The sequence below is a fragment of the Echinops telfairi genome, unplaced genomic scaffold (genome assembly GCF_000313985.2).
Source record: "Echinops telfairi isolate 266 unplaced genomic scaffold, ASM31398v2 ScPeMD7_23;HRSCAF=83, whole genome shotgun sequence".
In the NCBI taxonomy this organism is placed as follows: Eukaryota; Metazoa; Chordata; class Mammalia; order Afrosoricida; family Tenrecidae; genus Echinops; species Echinops telfairi.
The window spans coordinates 43,794,778-43,820,409 of record NW_022103920.1 but is presented as its reverse complement, the minus strand read 5'-3'; the positions used below and the strand labels follow the sequence as shown (position 1 = coordinate 43,820,409).

At 37.0% G+C, this 25,632-nt stretch overlaps 1 protein-coding gene across 2 annotated transcripts in view; it reads right to left on the bottom strand.

Annotated features, from left to right (window-relative positions):
- Positions 1 to 1,032: 1,032 nt before the first annotated feature.
- PHTF2 (putative homeodomain transcription factor 2) overlaps positions 1,033 to 25,632 on the bottom strand; it is a 129,495-nt gene continuing 104,895 nt past the window's right edge. For both annotated transcript variants that reach the window (XM_030885232.2, XM_045288781.1), the window contains 8 exons: positions 15,788 to 15,916; positions 14,865 to 15,137; positions 14,516 to 14,647; positions 12,187 to 12,273; positions 7,905 to 8,060; positions 5,557 to 5,652; positions 5,039 to 5,164; positions 1,033 to 3,553 (listed from right to left, as the gene is read on the bottom strand). In XM_030885232.2, the coding sequence (XP_030741092.2) occupies positions 3,533 to 3,553; positions 5,039 to 5,164; positions 5,557 to 5,652; positions 7,905 to 8,060; positions 12,187 to 12,273; positions 14,516 to 14,647; positions 14,865 to 15,137; positions 15,788 to 15,916 (1,020 nt within the window). In that variant the 3' untranslated portion in view covers positions 1,033 to 3,532. The remainder of the gene's footprint in view (positions 3,554 to 5,038; positions 5,165 to 5,556; positions 5,653 to 7,904; positions 8,061 to 12,186; positions 12,274 to 14,515; positions 14,648 to 14,864; positions 15,138 to 15,787; positions 15,917 to 25,632) is intronic.

Below are 25,632 nucleotides of genomic sequence, written 5' to 3'. Positions count from 1 at the left end.
CACTAACAGGTTATGCAATCGTGGGGAACTACTGAACCTGCTTCATGGCCTTCCATTTTTTCTCACATAAGCCTGTGGAATGAGGTTGGGGTAAGCAGTGCTGCCATCTCCCAAGACGCCGCTCATTCATCATCCTGGGCCCTTCTTGTTCAGACACTGCTTTGGGTGCTGGGGAAAGGAAGATCACATGGAATTGACATGGAATAAAATCCCTTGGTTTTAAAACATAATTCTCAAGGTGTGAGGGATAGCAGGTGGGGCAAACATCTGAGAAATTGGGTTTTTTGTTTTTAAAGTATACTACAGCCCCTTCTACACACACCAGCTTTCCCTCAGGGGATAAGTACTGTGGGGAACCATGGCTATAGATTAAGCATTTGTGGTACCTTTCATGCAGACCAACAAAAGCTGTGTCATTTAGAACATTAATGAGAATAGCAAATAAAGTGCCGATCATACAGACATATTCTGAAGTCTAAAGGGAGCTTCATTAGAAGAGTCCACTTTAAGCTGAGAGTAAGTTGGAAAGCGCATTTGAATTAATGCCAAACTCACTTTCATCAAGGTGATCCTGACTCTTGTCGACCCTATAGGATAGAGTGGAACTGGCTCCTTAGGGTTTCTAGGACCGCAAATTGTTCTGGAAGCAGACAGCTTCATCTTTCTCTTGAAGCACAACTGGTATATTTGAACCCCTGATCTTGGGTTAAGCAGCCCAACACCTAACTCATATTGTCCCCAGGGTTTAATGGTCCCTGGTTAATTTAAATGATTTAAAGATTTGCAACTATCTGATAACAGAAATAATAGAATATTCAGCCATCTTATTGACTATGATCGCTCATACTAAATTCATTTGAATATATATAAATTACCACTATCCTTCTGAGTTTTAATTTTCAAGGCCACCAAGAGCTTTCTGTACCCTAAATCAAACATACTTTCACAGTGTCACAGCGGTTTGATAATCAAAGACTCCTGAGTGTGTTTTATTGTTCATTCATGTTCAAAGAATTGTAACAAAATCTGAACTGTTGGGAAGCGATACAAAGTTTATTTCCACTCTCCCCAAATCCAACATTTATCATTAAAGTTTATGCTACAGCCAACACAAACTACCATAGAAACTATATGACCTGAACAATTTAGACAAGCAAACAACAACAACGCACATCCAGTTGAACACTGTCAGTCACAGAATGTTTTATTTTAAACTTGCTGATCAAACTTTCAAATAGAACAAGTGGCAAACTGACAACAGTAACACAACATCTGCCATAATTCTATCTTTGAACTGCCTTTTCTATATTTTGTAGTATGTTACAATTTCTTACATTCATGATACTCTTAAAGGCAGCAATGATTTTTTGTTTTTGCTTTGAAAACGGTTCTACTATTAATGCTCTGACACTGCTTAAAATGATAAAAACTTTCTCTTTAGAACCCCACTGCTCGCCCCCATGAGTGACAATTCAACACGTTTACGTGGTTGAGAGGTATAGATATTGTACTTCATGAAGCAACTCCCAACTTTAATTTAAAATGAATTTCCATCTAAAACATTTTTTAAAATCAGTATACTCAGTTACATTTCAAAAATATTCCCATTCTGAAATAAGCTGTTTTTTAAGTATGTGTGTGATACAACAGTTTCACTTTTTATTCCTACCAGAACTCATGCGGTACTTTTTTTTTTCCCCGCAAAATATATTCAGTATATTCTGTGCAAAATGTTCAGTTCTGTATAGGTATGTACCTTATATTTCAAAAAAGTTTATAAAATATAATTCCTAAAAACAACCTTAACGGAGACGAGAAGAAGAAGAAACTTATCAGACAAAGGCTAATTTTTCACATGAGAAAATAAGTATGTTCTTAAAGCTCCAGCAAATACATTCCTTGAAAAGACTCAGAATGCACTTTGGTCATTATCAAACATATGAGAACCCCAACAAATAAAACAACACGCTTTCTGTTGTTTTCTACAGAAAGGAAATACACTACACAGCACAGCCGACTTGAGGCGGATCAAGAGGAATGGTGAGAGCAAGGGCGAGGATGTGGCTCTCTTCTTCACTCGTTCCTGACCCGCAAATGAGCGTGTGTCATTGTGAACCGCACCACACAGACAAACCACCGACAACGAGTCGTTTTCAATTCCCGAATACTTGGTAAAAGCACGAGGATATGTAACATGATTCACTTTGCACCAAGAAGGTTCTGAACTGTTTCAAATAAATGCTTTTTTAGAAATCAGATACCTAGCATAAAAATAAACACTGAAAAACAAGTCATAATTCATGTAATTCCTAAAATATTTGATTGTACAAATATAACAACTTAAAACCAAGGCCCAATATAAGTTACTGTCATATTTGCCCTATTTACCTAACATGCCAACATGATAAGTACTCATTTAGACACTTGGCAAATTGTTGGAGGGGTGAATTTTCTAGGTTAAAGACATCTGAAATAGCCCTTATATAATGGTTGGGGTGAGGATGGGGGCTGAGGAGGCAATACGCCAGATTACATTTAGAGGAAATAATCTGTAAGCTGAAATGGCCTTTTCTGAGAATTTGGAAAGTCGTAAAAAGGCCAGTCAGAGAAGAGTGGACTGGTTCTTCCCTTGTTCATTTGAGTGCGGTAGGAATCGCATACACTGGAGTGTACCATGGGGAGAAGATGATTTTACTTGAGTACACATAATGTACTTAAGTGATATCAATAGGCACTTCACTTGTGAAAGGAGCTTATACCTCACTCGAAGGGATACGTTATCATGCCCTAGTACACTACAATATAGTCCATATAAAGATCTACATTAAAAGGAACAATTTTTAAAAGTGCACATTTTGAGCATGCACAGTTGGAGCTGTGCAAACAGCCCAGTGTTTCAAATAAATAGAATTATTACCAATTTTTTATCAAAAAATCTTACAGTATGGTAACCATTTACAATTATTGCTCTACTAAGAGTTTTATCATCAAAGAGCACTTGTTGACCTGTTATGTAACACCATATATTAATACTGAAGGGTGCTTAAACTGCAGCTTAATCAATGCAGACCCTGGCATTGTTCCAAAATAATTCAAGAAAAACCCTGACTGGATCTTGATTACTGAAGAAAATGCGGTATTTTCTTAGCTGAGTCCAATGCAATATGTCAAAGTTAGTAGGATATTTTACCCAAGTAAGGCAAGTTCATGGCATTGATGGAGAAACAGTGCTTAGCAATGGCTTCTGCTCCCAGGTTTTGCAATCTGTCAATTATTTAAGAGCAATTACCAGGTTCTCAAGTATCTGGAGATCGTTTTTTCACCCTTTCAACAACTAAGTATACACCAATGCTTAAAAACAAAGTATAGGACTGAAAGTAAAAAACAGTGAACATGTAAAATAAATAGAAGAATTGCACAAGACAGTCTGATGCCAACACTTCAGTGTCCCAGCTGAGACTCCTGCCGGCTTCCAGGCAGCATAGGCAGTACTCCAGATCTGGAAGAGCAGTTACATCTTTCCTCTGAATCGTTATGATTTAATCTTCCATAGCTAGATAGAATATAAAAGATCATTAGGGCCAGTTTTAATATCCCAACTTACTGAATTGTATCATACACTACTACTTCCTATTTAAACTTGATCCCCAAAGAGTGGAATCAGTCCCCAAAGAAATAGCACAGACGAAACACACAACATTCCTTTACTTCTGTAATGCTTCCTCCCACCTCCCTAGCCTCCATTTCTATCTTACAAATCTGGCTAGACCGGAGCATGTACACTGGTACAGATAAGAGCTCCTGACACACACAATCCAGGACAGATAAACCCCTCAGGACCAATAATAAGAGTAGTGATACGATGAGGGTAGGAGGAAATGGGGCGAGAGGGGGAGAAAGGGAGAACCAATCGCAATGATTGATGTATAATCCCCACCCCCACTGGGGGATAAACAACACAAATGTGGGTGAAGGGAGACAGTGGATGGTGTAAGATATGAAAATTAAAATAATTTATAAATTATCAAGGGGTTAAGAGGGTGGGAGAGTGGGGGAGGGAAGGGAAAAAAGAAGAGGTGACACCAGGGGCTCAAATGTTTTGGAAATGATGATGGCAACATATGTACTAAAGTGTTTGATACTATGTACTAAAGTGTTTGATACAATTGATGTATGGATTGTTATAACTGTAAGAGCCCCCCAATAAATGATTTATTAAAATAAATAAATAAAACTTTAAAAAATAAGTTTCATCCCCAAACAAGCAAACTTCAGCCACCTGAGTTGATTCTGATTCACGCTGCCTGGTGTAGGGCTTATGAAACAGTAAGTTTTTATGGGAATAGATGCCCTCATTGCTCTCCTGCAGTAAAAGCTGTTAGGCCTGAATGGCTGTCCTGTAGTTTGGCAGCGCAGTCCCTCACCCACAGCACCACCAGGGCAGGGGATAGCATAGGTTCTCAGTTTTAACTTTTCACTCTTAACAACTCATCTTAAACAACAAATAAAGAAGTAAATAACCACGTTCTCTTGATCTCCTGTATTAAAACGTGGCAATAAATACATAGTACTTATTTAATATGATTATCATGCATTCACTATTGTTATCTAATTATACAACTTTTTGTCAAAAAAAAAAAAGAAATAGGGCTTTTCTACTTGTCATTTAAATTTGATTCATTATATAAGTAAAAATACTTTTCCTACACATAAGTTCTATTTGTAATGAGTACTTTTACCTATTAGAAGTTTCTTAAAAATTATGAGCCAAGATCATTTCTTTGAAATTATTTTCACTAATTCTGTATACAATTACCAAAATGACTCCATTACTGTGCATGCGAGACCTCAAAAGTGCTTGGGCAAACTATATACTCGAGTATAAGCCGACCTGAATATCAGCTGAGGCACCTAATTTAACCCAAAAAGCGCATTAAAAATGTGCTGAAAAACTCAGCTTATACACGAGTATATACGGTAAATATGACCAAAAAAGCAACAGAGTACTAAGACATACAGAATCTTTACAAGCTCTTACCTTTAAATTAAATCCAAGCAAGTCACTGATAACTCCAGACACAGCTGAAAGGATGACCACCTGGGTAATGTTATAAAGCAGTGGGTTCATTGTGAGCCCGTATAATCTAAAAGGACTGTCTAACTCCTGGGAGAGAAAGAGAACAAGAAATAAAAAACCGTGAGCCTCTGGTTCATTAAGATTTATCAGTTAGCCACATGGCCTTATACATGGGGGCTTTAAAAAGTTCGTGGGAAAAAATAGGATAAAAAGATAGTTGAAATTGCCCATGAACCTTCTCGAGTCTCCTCTACAAAGAATCCACTACCACCACCCCAAAAAAGGTTACAAATTATGAGTCCTTTTGGAAAAGATAAACTTGCTTACAACTAAACTATGAAAATGACCTTTTAATTTGCAGAAGTGCGCTCAGATATAATTTGGGAACAATCTGAATAGTCATTAAAACCAAATACAAGGTAGGTTCTAACATACAATGTCAGAGCAGCGCTGTACCCCCTAGTTAATGGTACTCTGACCTTTAGTAGTTTAGTAGCCAGTTTTAGAACATTATTCACTAGTGTCAGTTCATCTTTCTTGTTAGGTTTCTTTTCCATTTTCAAGTAGAGGTTTATCTTTTGTAAAAAAGAAGATAAATAATTAAAATTATTTAAATTATACAAATTTTAAAAATAACTTACATATTCATTAAAATAATAACAGTGGTTCTCTGGACATTGAGCTTATAGGCTCTTTTAATATTCTTTATATTTTACTGTAAATTCCAAGTTGATTATCATAAACATATTACTTATAGAATAAGAAACACAGTGACACAGAATCCAGGAACAGGAGATACCAGAAGGGGCAGGGGAAGGTGGGAGAGGAGGCGGGGGAAGGGGAAACCGATCGCGACACATAAACCACCCACATACACCCTTCTAAGGGGACAAACAGAAACCGCAAAGGAATGGAGACAGCAGTTGGTATAAGATATGAAAAATAATTTATAATTTATTGGGGGTGGGGAAGGAGGGAAAAAAGAGGGGATGATACCAAGGGTAATGATGGCAACATATGTACAAATATGCTTGATAAAATAGATGTCTAGATTGTTCTAAGAGCTGTAAGAGCCCCCAATAAAATGATCTTTAAATTGAAACAAAATTTTAAAAGATGAGCTATTAAAACAACTTTCAACACAGGGAATCCAGGACAGATGATCCCCTCAGGACCAGTGCTGAGAGTGGCGATACCAGGAGGGTGGAGGGAGGGGAGGGTGGAAAGCGGGAACCAATTACAAGGATCTACATATAACCTCCTCCCTAGGGGATGGACAACAGAAAAGTGGGTAAAGGGAGACAGAGGGCAGTGTAAGATATGACAAAATAATAATAATTTGTAAATTATCAAGGGTTCATGAGGGAGGGGGTAGTGGGGAGAGAGAGAGAAAAATGAAGCGCTGATACCAAGAGCTCAAGCAGAAAGCAAATGTTTGAGAATGATGACAGCAACAAGTGTGCAAATGTGCTGGACACAATGGATGGATGGACGGATTGTGGTAAGAGTTGTATGAGCCCCTCATAAAATGATTAAAAAAAACACAACTTTCAAATGTAATTAAAAGCCAAGACAATAAAAGAAGCTGAGTGGCGTTACTTAATGATGCGTTAGTCCCAGAGTGCAATCCATTTAAATAATCAATAATAACCAGACTGTAATGAAATCAGTTGATTTCTAATTTCTTATTTTAAAAGTAACTCCAGATTAGATTCAAAACCTTTGTGTATCTTTATCCACCTGTAATAGAAAACTTAGCGGTGCCTGGCTGGTTCAGAAGCTACCTTCTTTGACAAATGCTCCGCCCCAGGGTCTGTGGAAGGGCAGACCTGGGCAGCTGTGCTTTTTGCACGCTGTCCTACCATCCTGCCCTCACTCTGGTTGGGAGCGTCCACAAACGAACATGGCCAGTGTATTGGATAGAGACCACCACCCTCTTTGCCAGGGACGAGCGGTACATGCACTGGTTAAGGCAGGAAAGTCTAGACTATTTGGGCAGAGGCAAGTCAAAACCAAGTTTGAACCCAAATTTAGAGTAGCAAGTACACAGGCGACTGGAACAAAGGTGCAGAAATGAGAAGCCATATAACTCAGAGCATGCTGGAGGAAGTGGCTGCCTTTGTCTAATCGCCTTGAGGTCCAGTTACATTTCCTTGAAATCTTTCTTTCCTGGCCACTCTTCCCTTCCCCGTTAATTGAGTTCATTTGACCAAATCACCTGTTCCTTGTCTCAATTGGTCAGTAAGTGCTATAGACTCAATTCGGACTCACAGGAGCCCCAATGTGACCGGGAACTGCCCCTGGTCAGGTTTTCTTGGCTGCCATCCTTACCGCCAAGCCTTTCCACAGTCACTGGGTGGATGTAAACTGAGAAGCTGTCACTTAGCAGCTGAGTGCTAATCTACTACACAACCAGAGGCAGTTTGGAATCACACAATCCCAGATTAAAGTATCTACATCTTCTCTGCAGTTTCTTTGTATAACCCCTATAGAAACTGTGAGAAGAAAATACTGCACAAATTCATGTGAATTAGAGATAATCATCAAAAGCATTGTTTTTAAAATAAAAATTCCTATTTATTCAACTGTCTTTGCTATACTGAAAAGCAAACATATCTATCACGGTTTAAAACTCCCTGATTGCTGTAAATGGTACTTCCTTCCTGCCAAATGGAAATGGGACATAAAAAGAATGGCTTGAGGTCTATCAAATTTCAAATTTTGCTTTACAACACAAATGGCTTTAATCTAATAAAATATACTCCTGAAAAATATGCAGTAAATAAAAACATAAGGATTTACAGGCATGTTAGTCACGTATTCTTACCTGCTCAGTAAGTAATATTGAGGTATTGCTATATTTTTTACTTGTTTCTGATCCAAGGGTAACAAATCTTAGGAGAAAAAGTGTTAATGAGATGCACCAAATTACTAGCTCCCAATTGTAGTGACAATCAAGGAAGATCTCATGCACATGAAGCAGCTAGTGTACAAAAAAAGGAAATGTGAAAAAACAATGATTTGAAACAATTTCATTTTAAAAGACATTAACATTCTACTTCATATAAATGGATCATCAATGTACTACATTTAAAAACCATGTCCCATTTACTATGACTATTTTAAGCATATCAAAAGTAAGATGTAATCAACACCCGTGAGGATGCATTATTTGGTTGACTCTTAATATTTTGTAACATTTCTTTCAGATTAACATAAAGTATTATAGATTCACTTGAATGCACTTTAAAATTTTTTCTTGTTTCTCATTTCCTGGCTTCCTTCTACCCCCAGGTGTAATAAATTCTGTTCCTTTTTTCATGAATTTTATAGTTTGGCTACATCATTAAACTAGATTTTATACATATATTTAACATTTTATAGAAATGTTATAACATTGCTCACATCATTCTTCAATTTGCTTTTTATTCAACTGAACCTCCACCACCACCAAGATTTACTACCATTGATACATCCATTTTTAACTCCTTTGGGTAATTAGCATCATAGAATCGATCAAATTGACTATAATTACTGCCCTGTCCTACCAATTAATATTGTCTGTTTTTCCTCTGAAAGACTATGCTGCAACAAACATTTCTAGAAGTAATATTGCTGGTCCTTGGAAAGTCACATCTTCAATTGTATCAACCCACTGCCATCCTGTTGATTGCAATTCAACTCTTTACTGCCATCGAGTCAACACCAAAGCAAGCCTACAGTGTTCAAAACAGCATCTTTATGGGGACAGCCTTACCACCTGCTGTGGAGCAGCTGATGACAGATTTGAACCACTAACCTTGAGGTTAGCAGCACAAAACTTACCAACTTTATTAAATACTAACATTTATCTCCAAAACGGAGAACCAATTTCTACTCCCAGCAAAGTATCAGAACTCTCTTTGCCCTCACTTGTGCCCGCACACAAATGTGCACACACGTACATCTGTAGGACTGTATTTCATCCCAAAAGTAATTCTATTTAGGAATTCACAGTGTCTTTCTAAAACTTAAACGAAGGCCTCATGTTTCTGGTAAGGCAACTTGTCCTGGTCCTTCCAAATTATATGAGCTATTCTTGACTCTGTGTTTCCAGATGACTTTCAGAAAACTTGACAAACTCTATCAATGTGTTAGAATCACACTGAATTTATAAATTAGCCTGGGGAGAATTGAGATATTAAATTGAATATTCCTAACCATTAATATCATGATTTTCAGTGCTTCACATTTCCCTGTAAAGTCCTACACATCTTTTGTTTTGTTATTCTTACTGAAAATGTCATCTGTTACAGTTTTTAATTATTTTTCCTGTGTATGACAAAGATCAGCATATTCTGGTCCATAGGCCAAATCTACCTAAGGTCTATTTTGTTCAGCCTTGGAGCGAAGAATGACTTTTACAGTTTTTTAAGGGTTGTTAAAAAGAAGACACACTAGAAATTATATGTGGCATGCAAAGTATAAAATATTTAATACCTGGCCTTTAACAGTCTGCTGATCTCTAGCTGCTAAGAACGAAGCTGATTTTAAAAAAAGGTTGTATCCGGAAACTCTGCTGGCAATAGTTTTCATAGTTTGTAAAGTCACTTGGATGTTCTATATAGAAAACCAGTCTATGGTTTCTTTTTCCTTTCAATCATTGTAAGATTTGTCTCTTTCAAGTGAGTTGGTTACTATCTTCCACCAAAACACTTTGAGTAAGACTGGGGAAGAACGGATGGGTTTCAAGTGTGGTGCTGGTGAAGAGGACTGAAAGTCCCATGGACTGCCAAGAGGGCCAACACATCTGCCTTGGAAGAAGCATGGCCAGAGTGCTCCTTGGAGGCAAAATGGCGAGATGTCGTGTCATGTCCTTGGGACATGCTGTCAGTAGAGACCAGTTCCTGGAGAAGGGCATCGTGCTTGGTGAAGGAGAGAGGCAGTGAAAGGCAGCAAGGCCCTCCACAGGATGGACTGACACACTGGCTGTAACGATGGGATCAAGCATAGGAACAACTGTGAGGAAGGATGGCACAGGACCGGGCAGTGTTTCGTGCTATTCTGCTTAGGGTCACCAGGGGTCAGTACTGACCTGACAGCACCTAACTCACACGCACCACCACGACCACAATGCTGACGACAAGTAAGAGGAGGAGTTACCTTCATCTTAATCCTGATTTCAAACTCCTATCTCAAAGGTAGCATCACTAAGCACAAAGTTTACTCCGTGTTTTCAAGGATCCCCTTTATCAGATTGAAGGCATACTTTCTATTCTTATTTTATGAATTCCCACTGAATTTTACCAATTTGTATTATTAAGACGATTACAGATTTTTCTCCTCCTTTAACCCACTAAAGAACCTAAAATTACATTACCGTTTATATACTCGCGTATAAGCCGACCTGCATTATCAGCAAAGGCACCTAATTTTACCACAAAAACTGCATTAAAAATGTGCTGGAAAACTTGGATTACACACGAGTACATACGGTAATTAATTTTCTAAAGTCGACAATCTCTGCATTCTGTGGAACAGAACTTCACACTCTTAAAGAATCCAGAGTTATTGGATCTATTAAGGCTGGAAGAGCCCTAAAGACGACGACCCTGGGTTACTCTTCAAACCTTGAATCAAAACAATCTCCTGAAGTCACTTTTATACAAAGCAACAATTTACCTCTAGAAAGAAAGCTTGTCACCAGGGAGTATCAAGCCCCCTAAAAAAGTGTACAGTCGCTAAGGTCAATGGCTACTGCAGGGCACAGGTGACAAGCTTGGCGGGCAGGGAGCTGGAAAGTGATGGGGACAAAACAGCCAGAGAGAAGGAACAAGCCTGTGGACACAGTGTGCAGAAGAGAGCCAATGCCACTGGCTTATGTCTCCAACTGCAGAATGAGTGTGTTTTGCTGTGCATCTTTCCATCAAAACGTCTGAATCTCTGCATTTCAGAGATAAACTATCTTGGTCATAGTGCGTTCATCCCCATTACATTGCTCGCTTTATTGTACTATATTTGTTGATAAAGTTTACATCTAAAGCAGTAAGTGAAATGAGGGAAAAGTTTCCCATTTTTCTGGTGTTCTATCACAATTATGATCACCCTCAGAAAAGGAGTTGGAGATTCTCCCCTCTTCTACTCGCTACTCTCTTCTTTTTAAGATTGGGACTGTGAATTCAATTCAGTTCTGACAGAATGTACCTTGAAGCCACATGGCCCTGGGAGACTCTTTATTGAAGACAGGCTTGTAAAACACCCAACCAAGTGCTGTGACTGCGGTTACAGGTTTCCTCCGGTTTTCTTTTGAACTCAAAGTTTAATCAATTAGGTATTTTAAAAAAATTGTTCATCTAAGCTTTCAGTTTAATGGCAAAAAGTAATTCATACTAGTAATCTTTTTAATACTCTATTTTTGGTTTTAAATGTTTATTTATAAAAGACTTGAAAAAGTCCAAATATGTTATCTGTTAATATTGTCACTGTTTTCTCCCTTGACTGCATTAAAGGTAGAGTAAATGGTCTGTATGCTAACACATAGGTTAGCTTGTGACTTAGTACGTGGGTAAGTTTCATAAACTGTCTTCAGAGTTAGAATATGCTTTCTTCAAGCGGTGGTGTTTTAAAGCAGAATTTTTGGTTTATTTAAATGTTAGTTAAAATGGAATTCTGCACTGTATTTTATAGCACATTACATATCCTAAGATCCTTTAGTGTTTTCAGACTAATCTTGGTTACCAAAAATTCTTTTCATAACATGTGTCAAAAATATCAGTCAAGTCATAGTGACAATTCAGAGATTCATGGAAAATAGTCTGTAACAATGCTGTAACAATAAGCTCTCAAAAGTCTGATATGAAAGATAAAGAAAGTTTGATGGGTTATGCACAAACATAATTAATATGTGAATTCAGGAAATATTTCATCATATGCTAGCCACTGTTCATGGTAGAGAGATGAAAATCAGATTTACTTAGTCTAGTGAAATAAAATACACCACAAATACAAATATCACACTTTTGTTTGGCTTACTTATATTATTACTTTGATAGGCAGTTGTCAGAAAGCCTTCTGGAGCACTACGTAATGTTTACATGTTTGAGTGTATCAGCTCACCGTGTTGCACTCACCTGAGCACAACAGATAAACACAGCTGAGATGGTCAAGAGGAAAGCAGATGAGACGATTACATCAACAGATCGCTGAGGGCCTCGGCGCTGCAAAGAGGAACAGTTACAACTACTACATGTACTGATGGACAGCTACTTCTCACCAAGAGTTGGCCAGTTACAAGCAGAAAATACATCCAATTTGCCAGGTGAACTTTAATTACATAGTGTTAACATTTTCTAAGGATTTGCAACACAGGGAAATGAATGTCTATACAGCCTGGAATTCTTAGCATATCTTCAAATAGCTCCTATTTTCAACCACAAATCATTAATTCAACAAATATTTTTTGTGCACTGGCTGAGAACTAGGCACTGTGCTAGATGCTAGAAACAGAGCAGAGAACATAGCAGACCTAGCCCCTGCCTCACGGAAATAGTAGGGGAGACAGAATCAAGGTCACAATCACAGAAGAATGAAAAGCTGTGATGAGTGCCAACAAGCAAAGGGATAGGATGCTTTGAGATAACTGTCCCGAGAGACCTGACTTAGATGTAGGGGTCAGGAGTGTGAGTCCAGGAAGTTCTCCCTGTGGAGGTGATATTTATAACAAACTGATGCATTGAAGGAGGACCCCTGGTGGTGCTGCTGCTTTAAGTGCTAAACTGTGTACCACAAGGTTGGTGGGGCAAACCCTCTGGCTGCTCCGACCCAGAAAATTAAGGTTGTCTGCTCCTGTAAAGACTGATAGCTTCAGAAACCACTGGGCCACTAAAAGTCGGAATCAACTGCACAGGAGTAGATTTTGTTTTTTTGTGGGGGGGGTTTTTTGGGGGGTGGGGGGGGTTAGTAGGAGTTGGGTGCATAATGGCACATGTGGGCACTCCAGATCAAAAGAAAAGGATGAGCGCCAGCAAAGAGAAGGAATATAATGCATTCAAGGAACTGAAGTAGTCCAGGGTGGCAGGGAGGGATCATCCCACACTGAGGAGAGAGACAGAGAGAGAGAGAGAGAAGGCAAAAAGAATTAGATCACGAAGGGTTTTATAAACTCTGTTAAGATTTTGATTTTTATTCTGAGGGCAATGGAAAATCTTCAAATAGTTTCTGAAATTATATGCTCAAATCTGCATTGTAAAAGTATCATATTGGTGGCAGATTAAAGAATTTATTAAGAGGAGGAAATATGAATGCTGAAAGGCCAGTTTAGAGCCAACTGTAGGAACCTAAGCAAGATGGCTTTAATGGGGGTGGTGAGCAAGGAAACAAAGAGAAGTAGTGCATTCAAGGTCAATTTTAGAAGCAAAAAGGTCAGGAGTGGGTGATAAACTACCAGCATGCTGGATTATTTTTAGGCCTGGGGTTATTTCCCTAACTGAACTGTAATCTTAAGGGAAGAGGTTGTCCCTTTGTATCTCATGGAGAGTTAACATTAAATTAATGGTGCTGAGTAAAATAACCAGTGCAAGAGAGAATGCAATAACCTGAGAGCTGAGGAGTAAAAACTGGGGATGGAATTTCACTAAGTCAAGCAGCAAAAAAGCATATTCACCTCTCCACACCAATGGCTCCCAAACTTATTTTACCTGCCACCCCCTTCTCATGGGGGAAAAAAGTACTCCGTGCCCACCCCCTCCCCTCTAGCAATTAAAAATATTTGTACTATAACCCACAACCCAGGATAAACGACATGTATCTGCTTTTGCAGTCCTGCACCTCACAATGAAAAAGAAAAAGAAAAAATCTATATCCATCTCTATCTTTTCCAAATGGAGACTGGGTGAATTATTTAAATGTCAAATTAATAAATAAAAGAATAATTTTTAAAAAGAATAAAATTTAAAACATAAGGGTACATAAATAGTACAAATTAAAAAAAAATACTTCCATTGCTACTTAATGCAACAAAGAAAGATTCCCTCATGCCCCTTGCTGAACTTAAATATTTTACTTCCGTAATTAGAAAGACTATAAAAAGATTCAGAGAAAAAGAACGGCATAAAAAATACATATGTATTTTTAAATAGACCAGGCCCCTGGTTACGGACTGACAGACTACAAAACTTTTCTAAGTAGGGGGCTCCCTCTGCTGGTATGTGATGACCATTCTAAGAAGAACCAAAATCCCTAATCAATCTTTTGAATGAGTAAGAAGTTGGTGAGATTTAGGAACAAAGATATATTTAAAGCAATCTGACCTTGAATCATCAATTAAACATCAGTTTGGATTTCTGGATATAGAGCGAAAAGAACACTCAGAACCCTGATGATACACCTGAGCATCCATCTCTATATTGACCAAGAACGGGTTGCCAGTATGGAAGAGAACTTTTATCACTGCCATTCTACCTTAAGATAGGAACGGAGAGAGAGCCACATTTTAATGTTCTGTACTTTCTTCAACCGGAAATGAGGAACCTCGGATTTTCGAGCCCTCCTTGCAGATGTTAAATGTCCAAAGAGTTTTGCAAAAAGCAATCGCTAAAAAAAGATTGAGATGGTGATTAATTTTTAAGTAGATTACTGAAGAACAACTAAAACAACACGATAAGGATTGTTGAAATTAAATTTAGTTAAGCAACTCGAAAACAAACCTAGAAAACGCCTAGGTAAAATTAGCAAAATACTAAGATATTTCATAAATACTTTGAAAATTATGAAAAGGATAAATCTTTACTCAGAATATTACTATACCCACCTGTTTATAAGTTCTTTCTGCGACACATAGCAAAAAAAAGAAAATCCAAACAAGGGAGACACGAACCACAAAACTTATTATAACCATAGAAAGAACTGTGATATCTTCATTAGAACCAAACGCGATCATGTAAAGTTCAGAAGCAGAGTGTGCTGTGAGCTGTTCCAGATCTGTAGCTTGGGAGACTCGGAAAACAAATGGGGTTAAACCCAGGATCAGAGAGATTGCATTCCCAAAGATCTGGTATCCTATTCCTGGTATATGATTGTTGACCTTTGCAAAGAGAGAGAGAGATGAAACAAGAGAAAATTAGTAAACTTTTTCTATAGTAAAATGAATTTCTATTAAGCATTATGTTTTCATAGTGAGTACAAATTTCCTAGCGTGATTTTTTTATTCTTTTTTGTTTTGGGTACTAATAAATTAATGAACCTGTAAGAATAATGAGGGCTTCTAACAGCAAGTTAGAGGTTTAAACCCACCAGCCATTCAGTAGGAGAAAGCTGAAGCTACCTGGCTCCTGCAAAGAGTTACAGCCTCAGAAACTCTAAATAATACTCAATTTGATGACAAAGGGTGTTTTTGAGTTTTATAATAATGAAACACAGTAATAATATGCATCACCACTGTTTACATATAGCATTTCTTCAATGTGATACACTGAAAGCAAAAGAAAAAGTAACGTAAAACAGCAAGCTTTTAGATAGTATCTTCTATTCCTGATCACAGGAATAGAAATAGAAGATAAGAATGGTCTTGTGACACATTACAATTACATTACATACTTAGCCAAGCACAACCAAATAAATTTTTTTAATTTGAAGAAATTAGGTGAGTAGGTTATAAATGTCAGTAAATAATTAAAATATTCATAATTACTAACTCTTACATTTGAACTAAAATAATAAAATTTAAATACTTACTCTGTTCATTATCATTCCACTGATTTCAAGTACAGACATATCCGCTTTCTTACAGTCATTGCCTTCCCATACTATAGCACTTATTTTTTCTAAACCTGGGTGGGAACTATGGAGCCAGGGCACATGACTCTATGAAAAATAAACAGAAATTGATTAATGCGCTCATCACATTTTATTAGTATATGTGTTTATAAAATTTTCTTTCTATGTATACACTCATGCACAGGCACAATTTCAACTACATTAAAATACAGAAATTGGTGGATTATATTTCATAAATAAAACAGAAATCTTCACATATTTCTATCTATACACATAATTTTAATGACATTTAAGTGATCTATTAAAACTAGTTGGTATAGTGAACAGATGAAATAAGAATTACATAGGAATTTTCTATAACAGCTAACTTAATGGAAATATACTCAAACATGACAGCCAAAGGGATAGCTGCCAATCTGTCTATAGCAGCTACTAGTACAGTATTAAAAGATCAGAGCTGAAAAGCGGGTGAAGGGAGACGTCGGACAGGGCAAGATATGACAAAATACCCATTTATAAACTATCAAGGGCTCATGAGGGAGGGGGGAGCGGGAAGGGAGGGGAAAAATGAGGACCTAATGCCGGGGGTTTAAGTGGAGAGAAAATGTTTTGAGAATGATGTACAAATGTGCTTTACACAATTGATGTGTGTATGGATTGCGATAACAGTTGTATGAGCCCCTAATAAAATGTTAAAAAAAAAAGGATCAGAACTATCAAATTGTTCATATTAGCGATTTTCCAACTTAATATTATTCAATACAAAATATGACAGCTAAGATTTGAACCTCTTCCAGAGAAAAGATAATGATATAATCTCATCCTAAGAGACTTTATTTCACATACCTACCCTTAACATTTTATACTACAATATTACAATGAAATATTACTGATGTTTTAATTTAGCATTTCTTGAAAAATAGCTTTTCTCTTTTCCCACATATAGCAAATATTGTCAACTGCAGCACTTAAGTTTATAAGTCCTTCCCCAAGGAAATAAAACTGTCATTCAATGTTTCAAACAATATAAAAAGCAAAAATTACAAATGAAAGCTTTATTGCAAAGGGTTGGTTGCTTAAATTTGGATTTTCTTCTTTTTACTTCTATTATTAGAAGAACAGAACTTCAAAATAGGATGTCCAGGTCGGCTTAAAAATGAACAAAACACCCACTTTTAGATTAGCAGACATTCAGAGAAGTAGCACTAAAAGATTAGATTCAGAATGGAATGTATTTGCTTGTAATAAAATAGTTCTGATAAAAATTTTTTGGTTGAAATACCTTTTATATAAAATGCTAGATTTGGCACTAAAAGCAATCTATCAAAATAAACAATATATCTTTGACATTCTATTATTCAAATTTTAACCTTATACTTAAAAGTATCTTTTAACAATACATAGAAGAATCTACTACAGCTACAATTATTCTTTTCAGGGCAAATGGTGATTAAAATATGGTAAAGAAAAGATTCCACAGACTGAAGAAATATAATATTTTCCTCTAGGGGGAGTAAAGATGCATGATTCATGTTCACTGAAACTACAAAACAATAGTGTGTAAGAAAACAGACAGGAAACTATTAATATTACTCTGATATCTCATATTAATTTCTTTATGTGAAGTCACACAATATTTTCTATAAACACAATAAAATTGATGAATAATTCCCAGCTAACCATAATGTCAGAAGTCATGCAATAGGCTAAGCTCTTTTTCACCCTTATTTAGCTAGAATGAGGTTTAACTTTTTTATTTTCATGATACAAAGGTGTAATGTTCGTACATCTCTATTTGAGGGTCTTAAGGGTTATGAAAGAGCCCAGGTGGCACAGTGGTTCCATGTCGGGCTGCTCACTGCAAGGTCTGCAGTTAGAAACCACAAGCCGCTGTGGGAGAAAGACGGGCTTTCTACTTCTGTGAACAGTCTCGGAAACTCACATGAGCAGTTCTACCCTGTTCTATGGTTGCTATGAGTTGGCATTGACTCGCAGTTAATACAGAGTCAAACACTTTCCTGCAAACGTTGTTATTTTGAAACATAATAGAAACAAAAGGACAGACACAAGAAATGTGGGATGTAGAATAAAAGGTGTCAAGCTTGAGAGAACAGATTTCAACCGCTGATGTATACAGGCTGCTGCTCCTTTCTGCTTTCAGTCTCATTCTTCAACAGTGAATGAAAGGTCTCCCTAACTTGTGAAGAAAGGACTACCAATACCAAGAAGATTCATTTAAGGTCAGGAAATAAAAAAGCTTGTCATTGTCCTTCCTATTAAAAAAAGGGCCTAACATAAAAAAAACAAACTTGCACAGCTACTCTAACCAGGATTTGACGTCATTTTGTCCTTTTCTTATTTCTAGAAGGCCAAAGGCAAGATAGAAGATAGCAATTAGAAAGTGGATAGCAATTAATTCAAGAAACCTCAGCCGTGTTTGTCACATGTGGTCTGAGCCTCGCTGAATGAAACACATAGTGGCCTACACACCAGTCAGCGCAGAGAACAGCATCAAATGAAACATTCTAAGGATCCAGGAAAACAGTAGAAACAATGATGCCATTTTATCACATAGGGTTTCTCTTCCTAATGTCTTGAACTACAATTTGGAACTGTCTTCAATGCTTGTTATCTTCATTCAAAAGCTGAGCCGTTTTGCTCCTTGTTCATTCAAAACTGCCTGATAACCTACAACCTTAATGCTTAATGGTAGTGTGTTTTCCTTCAAGTAAATTCATCAAGGCAACCACTAAATGGGTACTTCCAAGGGGGAGAACTGCAGCCATTAGAATCTGAATTCACCTACTGAAATTAAATTTCACTTGACTGTGACTTCAAATGTTAGTATATACTCAGCCACAATTAGAGGAGAAAGGGCCTCTCATGCGGAAATGTGCGTTACTGTTTACAAAGAAAGTCAACCCAAAAACTGCACATTTGGTTAACACAGATGTCTAATGTTCTGTAATCCCTAGAATTTTTCTATCTTTATGGTAAACAGAATAGGATGACCACCTAACCTAGTAATATCTGATTAAAACACAAAAATGTGGCAGCTTATTAAAGAAAGCTAATTTTCATTACTTGGCCACTAGCAAAACTGCAAACAAGAGTTTTAAAAGCAGATTAAAAAAAGACATGTAAAACTAGTTTACTTCAAAAACAAAATCAATATAAACTTATGTGTACAGCAAGATAATTTTAAGAAATTTATTTTACTGTGTTGTTGGGTGCTGCTGCGTGACTTCTGGTTCACAGCAATGCTACGTGCAATAGAAGGAGGAACCACTTGCTTGGTTCTGCGCCAACCATTCCTGTTGAAGCCCTTGTTGTAGCCACTGTGGCCATCCATTTTATCGAGTCCTCCTCTCTTGTTGCTGACTCTTTCAAGTACAATGTCCTTTCCAAGGACTGGTCCTTTCTGAAAACATGTCCAAATATGTGAGATGCAGTCTCCCCATCTCCATCTTAAGGAGCATTTTGGCTATCTTCTTCCAAGACAGATGCTATTCGAGGCAGTAATATATTTGATATTCATCAGCAACATCATAATTCAAAGATATTGATTCTTCTATGGTCTTCCTTACTCATTATCCACCTTTCTATACATATGAGGGGACTAAAAATATTAGGGCTTAGATCACACACCACTTACTCCTCAAAGTAACTTCTTTGCTTTTAATAATTTAAAGAGGTCTTTTGCAGCAAATTTGCCTGGTGCAACACATTATTTGATTTCTTGACTGCTGCTTCCAAGGATACTGATTATAGATCCATGTAAAATTAAATCCTTGACAACTTTAATGCTCTGTCATGACTCTGCTTATTGGCCATTTGTGGGGATTCTTCTTTTCTGTCCATTTGAGGTATAATCCACACTATCTTCATCAGTAAATGCTTCAAGTCCTGGCTTTCGGCAAGCAAGTCTGTGTCATCTACCTATCTTTAATTGTTAATGAGCCTTTCTCCAATCCTGATTCTGTGATTTCTCTTCAAATAGCCCAGCTTCTTAGATTATTTGCTCAGTATTTAGATTAATAAGTATGGTGAAAGAATATAATTCTAATGCACATTAGATTTATATGATTTCCCCTTAGTTCTGTTCAAATGACTGCCTCAATCTATGTATGGGTTCTGCACAAGCACCAGTAAGTGTAAGTGTAGTCAAATTCCTATTCACAATCTTAACATAATTTGTTATGAGCCACACAACTGAATACCTTTGTGTGGCCAATAAAATACACATAAAGATGGCCTATAGCAATAAGTGGTAGCAAAGGCATCCCCAAGTGGTAAGACAGGTGCAGTTCCATCCAGTCTGGCATAAGTCAGAGTTATGATTCTGACATTTGGGATGATACAGCATGGATCAAAACCTATGATATAGCTGTAGCTTCATTTAAACATGCTCTAAAGAATTGGCAGCATTTAAGCTTCACACTAAAAGCCTTACCTAAAAAAAGCCACAGGAGAAAAGGGGAAAAAAAAAAAAGGTTGCCTCCACTCCACTAAAGCAGTGAGAAATTGGTAATAAAGTTCTGCCTTTAGAAGATGGCTGCCAGTCAGGGTGCAGTGTAGCAACAATGAAACATACAACTTTCCTGTAGTTCCTAAATGCTTCCTCCCCCACCAACTATCATGATACCAGTTCTACCTTACAAATCTTGCTAGACCAGAAGATGTACAGTGGGAACACAGGGAATCCAGGACAGATGATCCCTTCAGGACCAGTGGTGAGAGTGGTGATACCAAGAGGGTGGATGGAGACTGGGGTGGAAAGGGGGAATGGATTACAAGGATCACCTCCTCCCTGGGGGACGGACAACAGAAAAGTGGGTGAAGGGAGATATCAGACAGTGTAAGATATGACAAAATAATAATTTGTAAATTATGAGGGAGGGGAGAGGGGGGAGGGGGGCAATGAGGAGCTGATGCCAGGGGCTTAATTGGAGAGCAAGTGTTTTGAGAATGATGAGGGCAATGAATGTACAAATATGCTTTACACAATTGATGTATGTATGGATTATGATAAGAGTTGTATGTGGCCCTAATAAAATGATTTTTTTTTAAAAAAGAAGATGGCTGCATGTGCCCAACCTACCACAGCTTCCAGTGAGTAAGAGACACTTGTGGTTTAGGTTGGCTATGGAAACAGAGAAGAGCACAAATCTGTCCAATCTACTTTTCCCAATTTTTGAAGGAGTTAATGTACACCAGAATGCTTAAGAGAATGAAAATGAATTAAATTTCAGCAGATAAAGTGAGAACTTCAGGTCACCTAGAAACAAACCAAATTATATCAAGTCTAAAGCTAATGCATAAAATTCATTTCTACCTATACCACCCCTAATGCCAATGCAGGTATAGAGCAAGGAAAGCCAGGCCCTAAAATTCAATGGCCCCAACACCACCCTGCTCCTTCCTATCGTGTTGGCTACCTCCATTTCTTTCTGGTCACCACTATTTCCCACCACCTCCCATAGGTCCTAATTCTCTTGAAGATGCTGACACTCTGGGGAATACGTTAGTCTCTTAGAATATGAGTGTCAGACACATCACAAAGAAGGAAAGTACTCACATTGCAATTAAACAGTAAATCTTCCATAACAAAATTAGTGAGTCTCTCTCGTGTGTGTGTGTGTGTGTGTGTGTGTGTTGTGTGTGTAGCAAATCATTAATGGAAATGCTAAAAAAAGAAAACGTTTACAAATGGAAAATTTAGTGTTAATAAAGATACTTTGATGCCAACAGTCACAGATGAAAGTAGGATAGTAACCTCTACTAGAATTTTCTGAGTGACATAATGTCTCCCTAAATATTTGCTGATTAGTTGTATATGGAAATGTAATCAAGTCTTTAGGTTTAAGTTACCACTTGCAGAAAATACTGTAGATATAGGAACAAATTACATGATAACGTAAAAGAAATAATTCAGCAAGTTCAGAATATGGTAGAGAGGAGATCGGATCTCATTTAGTCTTAAAAATAAATTAGTGCCATAAAAGTAAAAAACGGGGATGAGAGAAAACTAATCAAGGTTAAAATTTTTAAAAAGAGAGAGAGAGAGATCCAACAGACTGATGCAGTGCAATATACTTGATGGACTAACCCTAGTTTGAAAAACTATTTTAAAAACTTGAGAGGAAATGGCCATTGAGGAAATTTTAATATGGACTACATTTAAAATATTAGATAATTATTAATTTTTAGGAACTATGATGAGAGCTGTCATTTATAGAATGCCTTTTAATATATGTGAAGTATTTAGGAGTGAAGTGTTGAAATGTTTCTAATATATCTTAACATGGTTTTAGCAAATTACATGTATGTGTGTACATGAAACATATATGGGAAAATGTTAATTACTGACTCGAGGTGGTATGTATATAGACATTCATTGTATCATTTCCCCCTCCATTTTCTGTATGGAAGTGCGTAATTAAAATGTTGAACATTTTTACACAAACAGGAGAAAAACACATAAATATGCTTTTAGCCAATACTCAACTGATATCAGCAATGCTCTCTCAGACTCACTCCACGTCCTCCGGAAAGGGACATGAATTTCTGGCAGCTCCCTTTGAATGTACTACTGCAGCCAACTTTAAATTATCTTCAGCAAAAATTTGCATGTGGTGTTAAAAGATATTGTTCACATTACATCAGATCACCTGTCTTTGGAATGGCCACAAATATGAATCTCTTACAGTCGCATGGTCATCCAAATTTCCTGGCATACAAGTGCTTCAGTGTTGCTTGCAATAGTATTTTTGAAACATCTCAGCTGGTATCCATCAATTCCCAGAGTGTTGTTTTTTTGCCAGTGCCTTCAGTGCAGCTTGGACTTCTTCTTCGGCATCACTAGTTCTGTATCATACACTACCTTCTGAAATAGTTAAATGTTGATCTAATCTTTTGGGTACAGTGATCTTGTATATTTTTCCCATTTCCTCTTGATGCTTCCTACATCATTCAATATTTTGTCCACAAGATCTTTCAATATTGCAACTTGAGACATTTTTTCTTCAGTTTGTTCTGGTTAGCATCCACAAAACTATTTTTTAAATTGTTAATGAAAAGCCTACTTTTGGGGAAGCTAACAAAAAACTACTTTTGTTTCATACACTCGACTAATAATTACTAAACACGAGCACTGTGTAATACAGTACGCAAAAAACCTACATTCTGTTTTTATGTTGCTACACTGCCGAAGGTATTGCTGGGCAAACAACCCAGTGGCATCTCCCTCAACCTAACTCCAGTTATCATCCTTAATCATGTCAAGCAACATGCAGATGACTCACACAATATCCTATTTTCCTTTTGTCCTTTTTTGGAACCATGTCTAGTAAACATTGGACTACTAAACACAAGGTCAAGGACCCAGATCCACTAGCACTGTGCAGAAGATGAGGCTAAGTGCTCCATAAAGATTTACAACTTCAGAAACCCTATATAGGGTCACTCTAAGTCTTACTTTATTCTTCTTCAATTCCAGACCTACAGAAACCCCCATACCACATCCTGGACATGGCACTACTGCCGAGTCTTTAACCACAGTCCCACATACTATCAGGTCTCCCATATGTTCACTTCTAAGACACTTCTCCTTTGGCACACCTATCTTTCGATCAATCTCTCAGTCTTATCTTGGTTTCATTTTCTTTACACATGATGTCTAGATCCTAGATCCAACATTTCAATTAACCCTACCACACCCCTTTCAAAAGAAAACACTTTATTAAATACTGAGTTACTATGAATTTGGACACATTATTCAACTTCTCTGGGCATCAATTTCCTCATCTATAAAATAAAAAAAAATTTAACTACAGTCTCAAATGTAGTTGTTAGAATTATATGAGATTATAAATCTAGATCACTTGCACAGCTAACAGCATATAGCAAGTGCTCATTAAATGTTAGCTACTGGTATGATTAATACAGCTGTATTCCAGAGAACATTACATAAATGTATGGAACAAACAACTATAAATTCAGAGTTCCAGATTCTGGCTATTCCCTCAACAATAAGACAGTATATATCTATGTGTCCATTGGCTTGTATTTAGGTTCATACACACACTCTCCCCAAACTCCAATCCTCACAAACAATAGCATCAAGACTTGGCCACCATCCACATCACCTCCCTCCTTGCTGTCAGCAGACCCCTGGTCTTTTACATGTCTCAGAACGGAAATCCTTAGGAAGTGACTGCCATCTTCTTTGCTGTAAGACCCCATCCTTCTTGTTAGTAAAGGTGGTGTTCTCCTTGTCCAAGACAAAGCTTTCTAATTATTTCCCCTCCAGAATATGGAAAAAAAAATTCTAACCAGTGGTGTGGGTCTCCACACCCACCCACCCCTGCCTCTTGTACCTATCTTATTTCCTCCTTACTGGTGTTTCTTCTAAGGTCCAAAACAGACCAACAGTACTTCTCCATCTAACTACTATTTCACACTCTCCATACTTTCAAGACCATGCTTCTTAAAGAAGAATGATGTATGACATTCTACCACCTCATTCCTTATAACTCCTCAACCCCCTGAAACAAAGCTGACACTTCTGTATCTAAAGTCAATATTAGTGGACATATTTTTAAATGGAAAAATTTCAATCAGAGACATAGTACTAATCTTTGTCTTATTTTAGCACCCTCCCCCAATATTTGCTTCAGAAATTTTAGTAAAACATTGATAAAAATAAAAACCTACTTTGTACCATTCCTTGCTTCCATTCCCTTCCTTAACTTGATATTATTCCCTTGCATGTTTTTACATTTTTACTGCATACACTTCTATCTATAATGAGTTCAAAATGTATTAAAACTACATGTAAAAGATATACTGCATATATCATTCTGTAACTGTTTTCATTCAAAATTATATTTATAAAATTTATCCATGTTAATAGAAATAAGCTCATTCCATTTCCCTGCTGTATTTTATTATCATGATTTATTTGCATGTCATGATTTATTCATTCTAATATTTTAATTTTTCATTATCACAAAAAATGCAATGAACATCTTATATCTTTTTGTGCTTATTTTCTGGAATTGTCTGGAAGTGAATTTCCTAGAGCACACAGACCTCCAATTTCACTAAACCATGACAAGCAGCTGTCCTGTATAGTTGCATAAATTGATATTAACACGCCAGTACTAGAGTCTCCATTTCTTCACATTCTTGCCAACAGTGCCAGTTTATCTGATCTTTACATTTTTGACAGTTTGAGCTATTTGAAATGGTATCTCATTGTTCATATTTACATTTCCTTGGTATAAGAAAGATGACCGTCCTTACTTAGTAGTCACCTACATAAGTTGCCAGGTTCCACCCTTTGTCCAATTTTCTATGGAACCATTTGCCTTTTACCTACTCATTTGTAAAGTTTTAATATGTTCAATAAATTAAATTTTGGATAGTTAATGTTAGTTAATGTGTTATAATGTGTTACACCTTCTCCCATCTAGTGGCTCATCCTTTAATAATATTTGCATTTAATTTGTAGAGTTTTAAAATATGCAAGTTTATCAACATCTCCAATTTTAAGTTTGTGTTCTTTGTATTTTGTTTTGAAGTCTTTGTACACCAAAACAACAATTTTCTTCCCTCTTTCTTTCTAAATGTTTTGTAGTTTTGCTTTTTCATTCAGGTACTAAGTTTTTGTATACAAATAATCTTTTGACTCAAAAGTATTTGCTGAATAGTAGTCCTTTCCCTTGATTTGTAATGGGAAATCACACACTGTGGATCTAGACTGGGTTTTCTGTTCCATATCCCAGTGGTGCAGTGGTTAC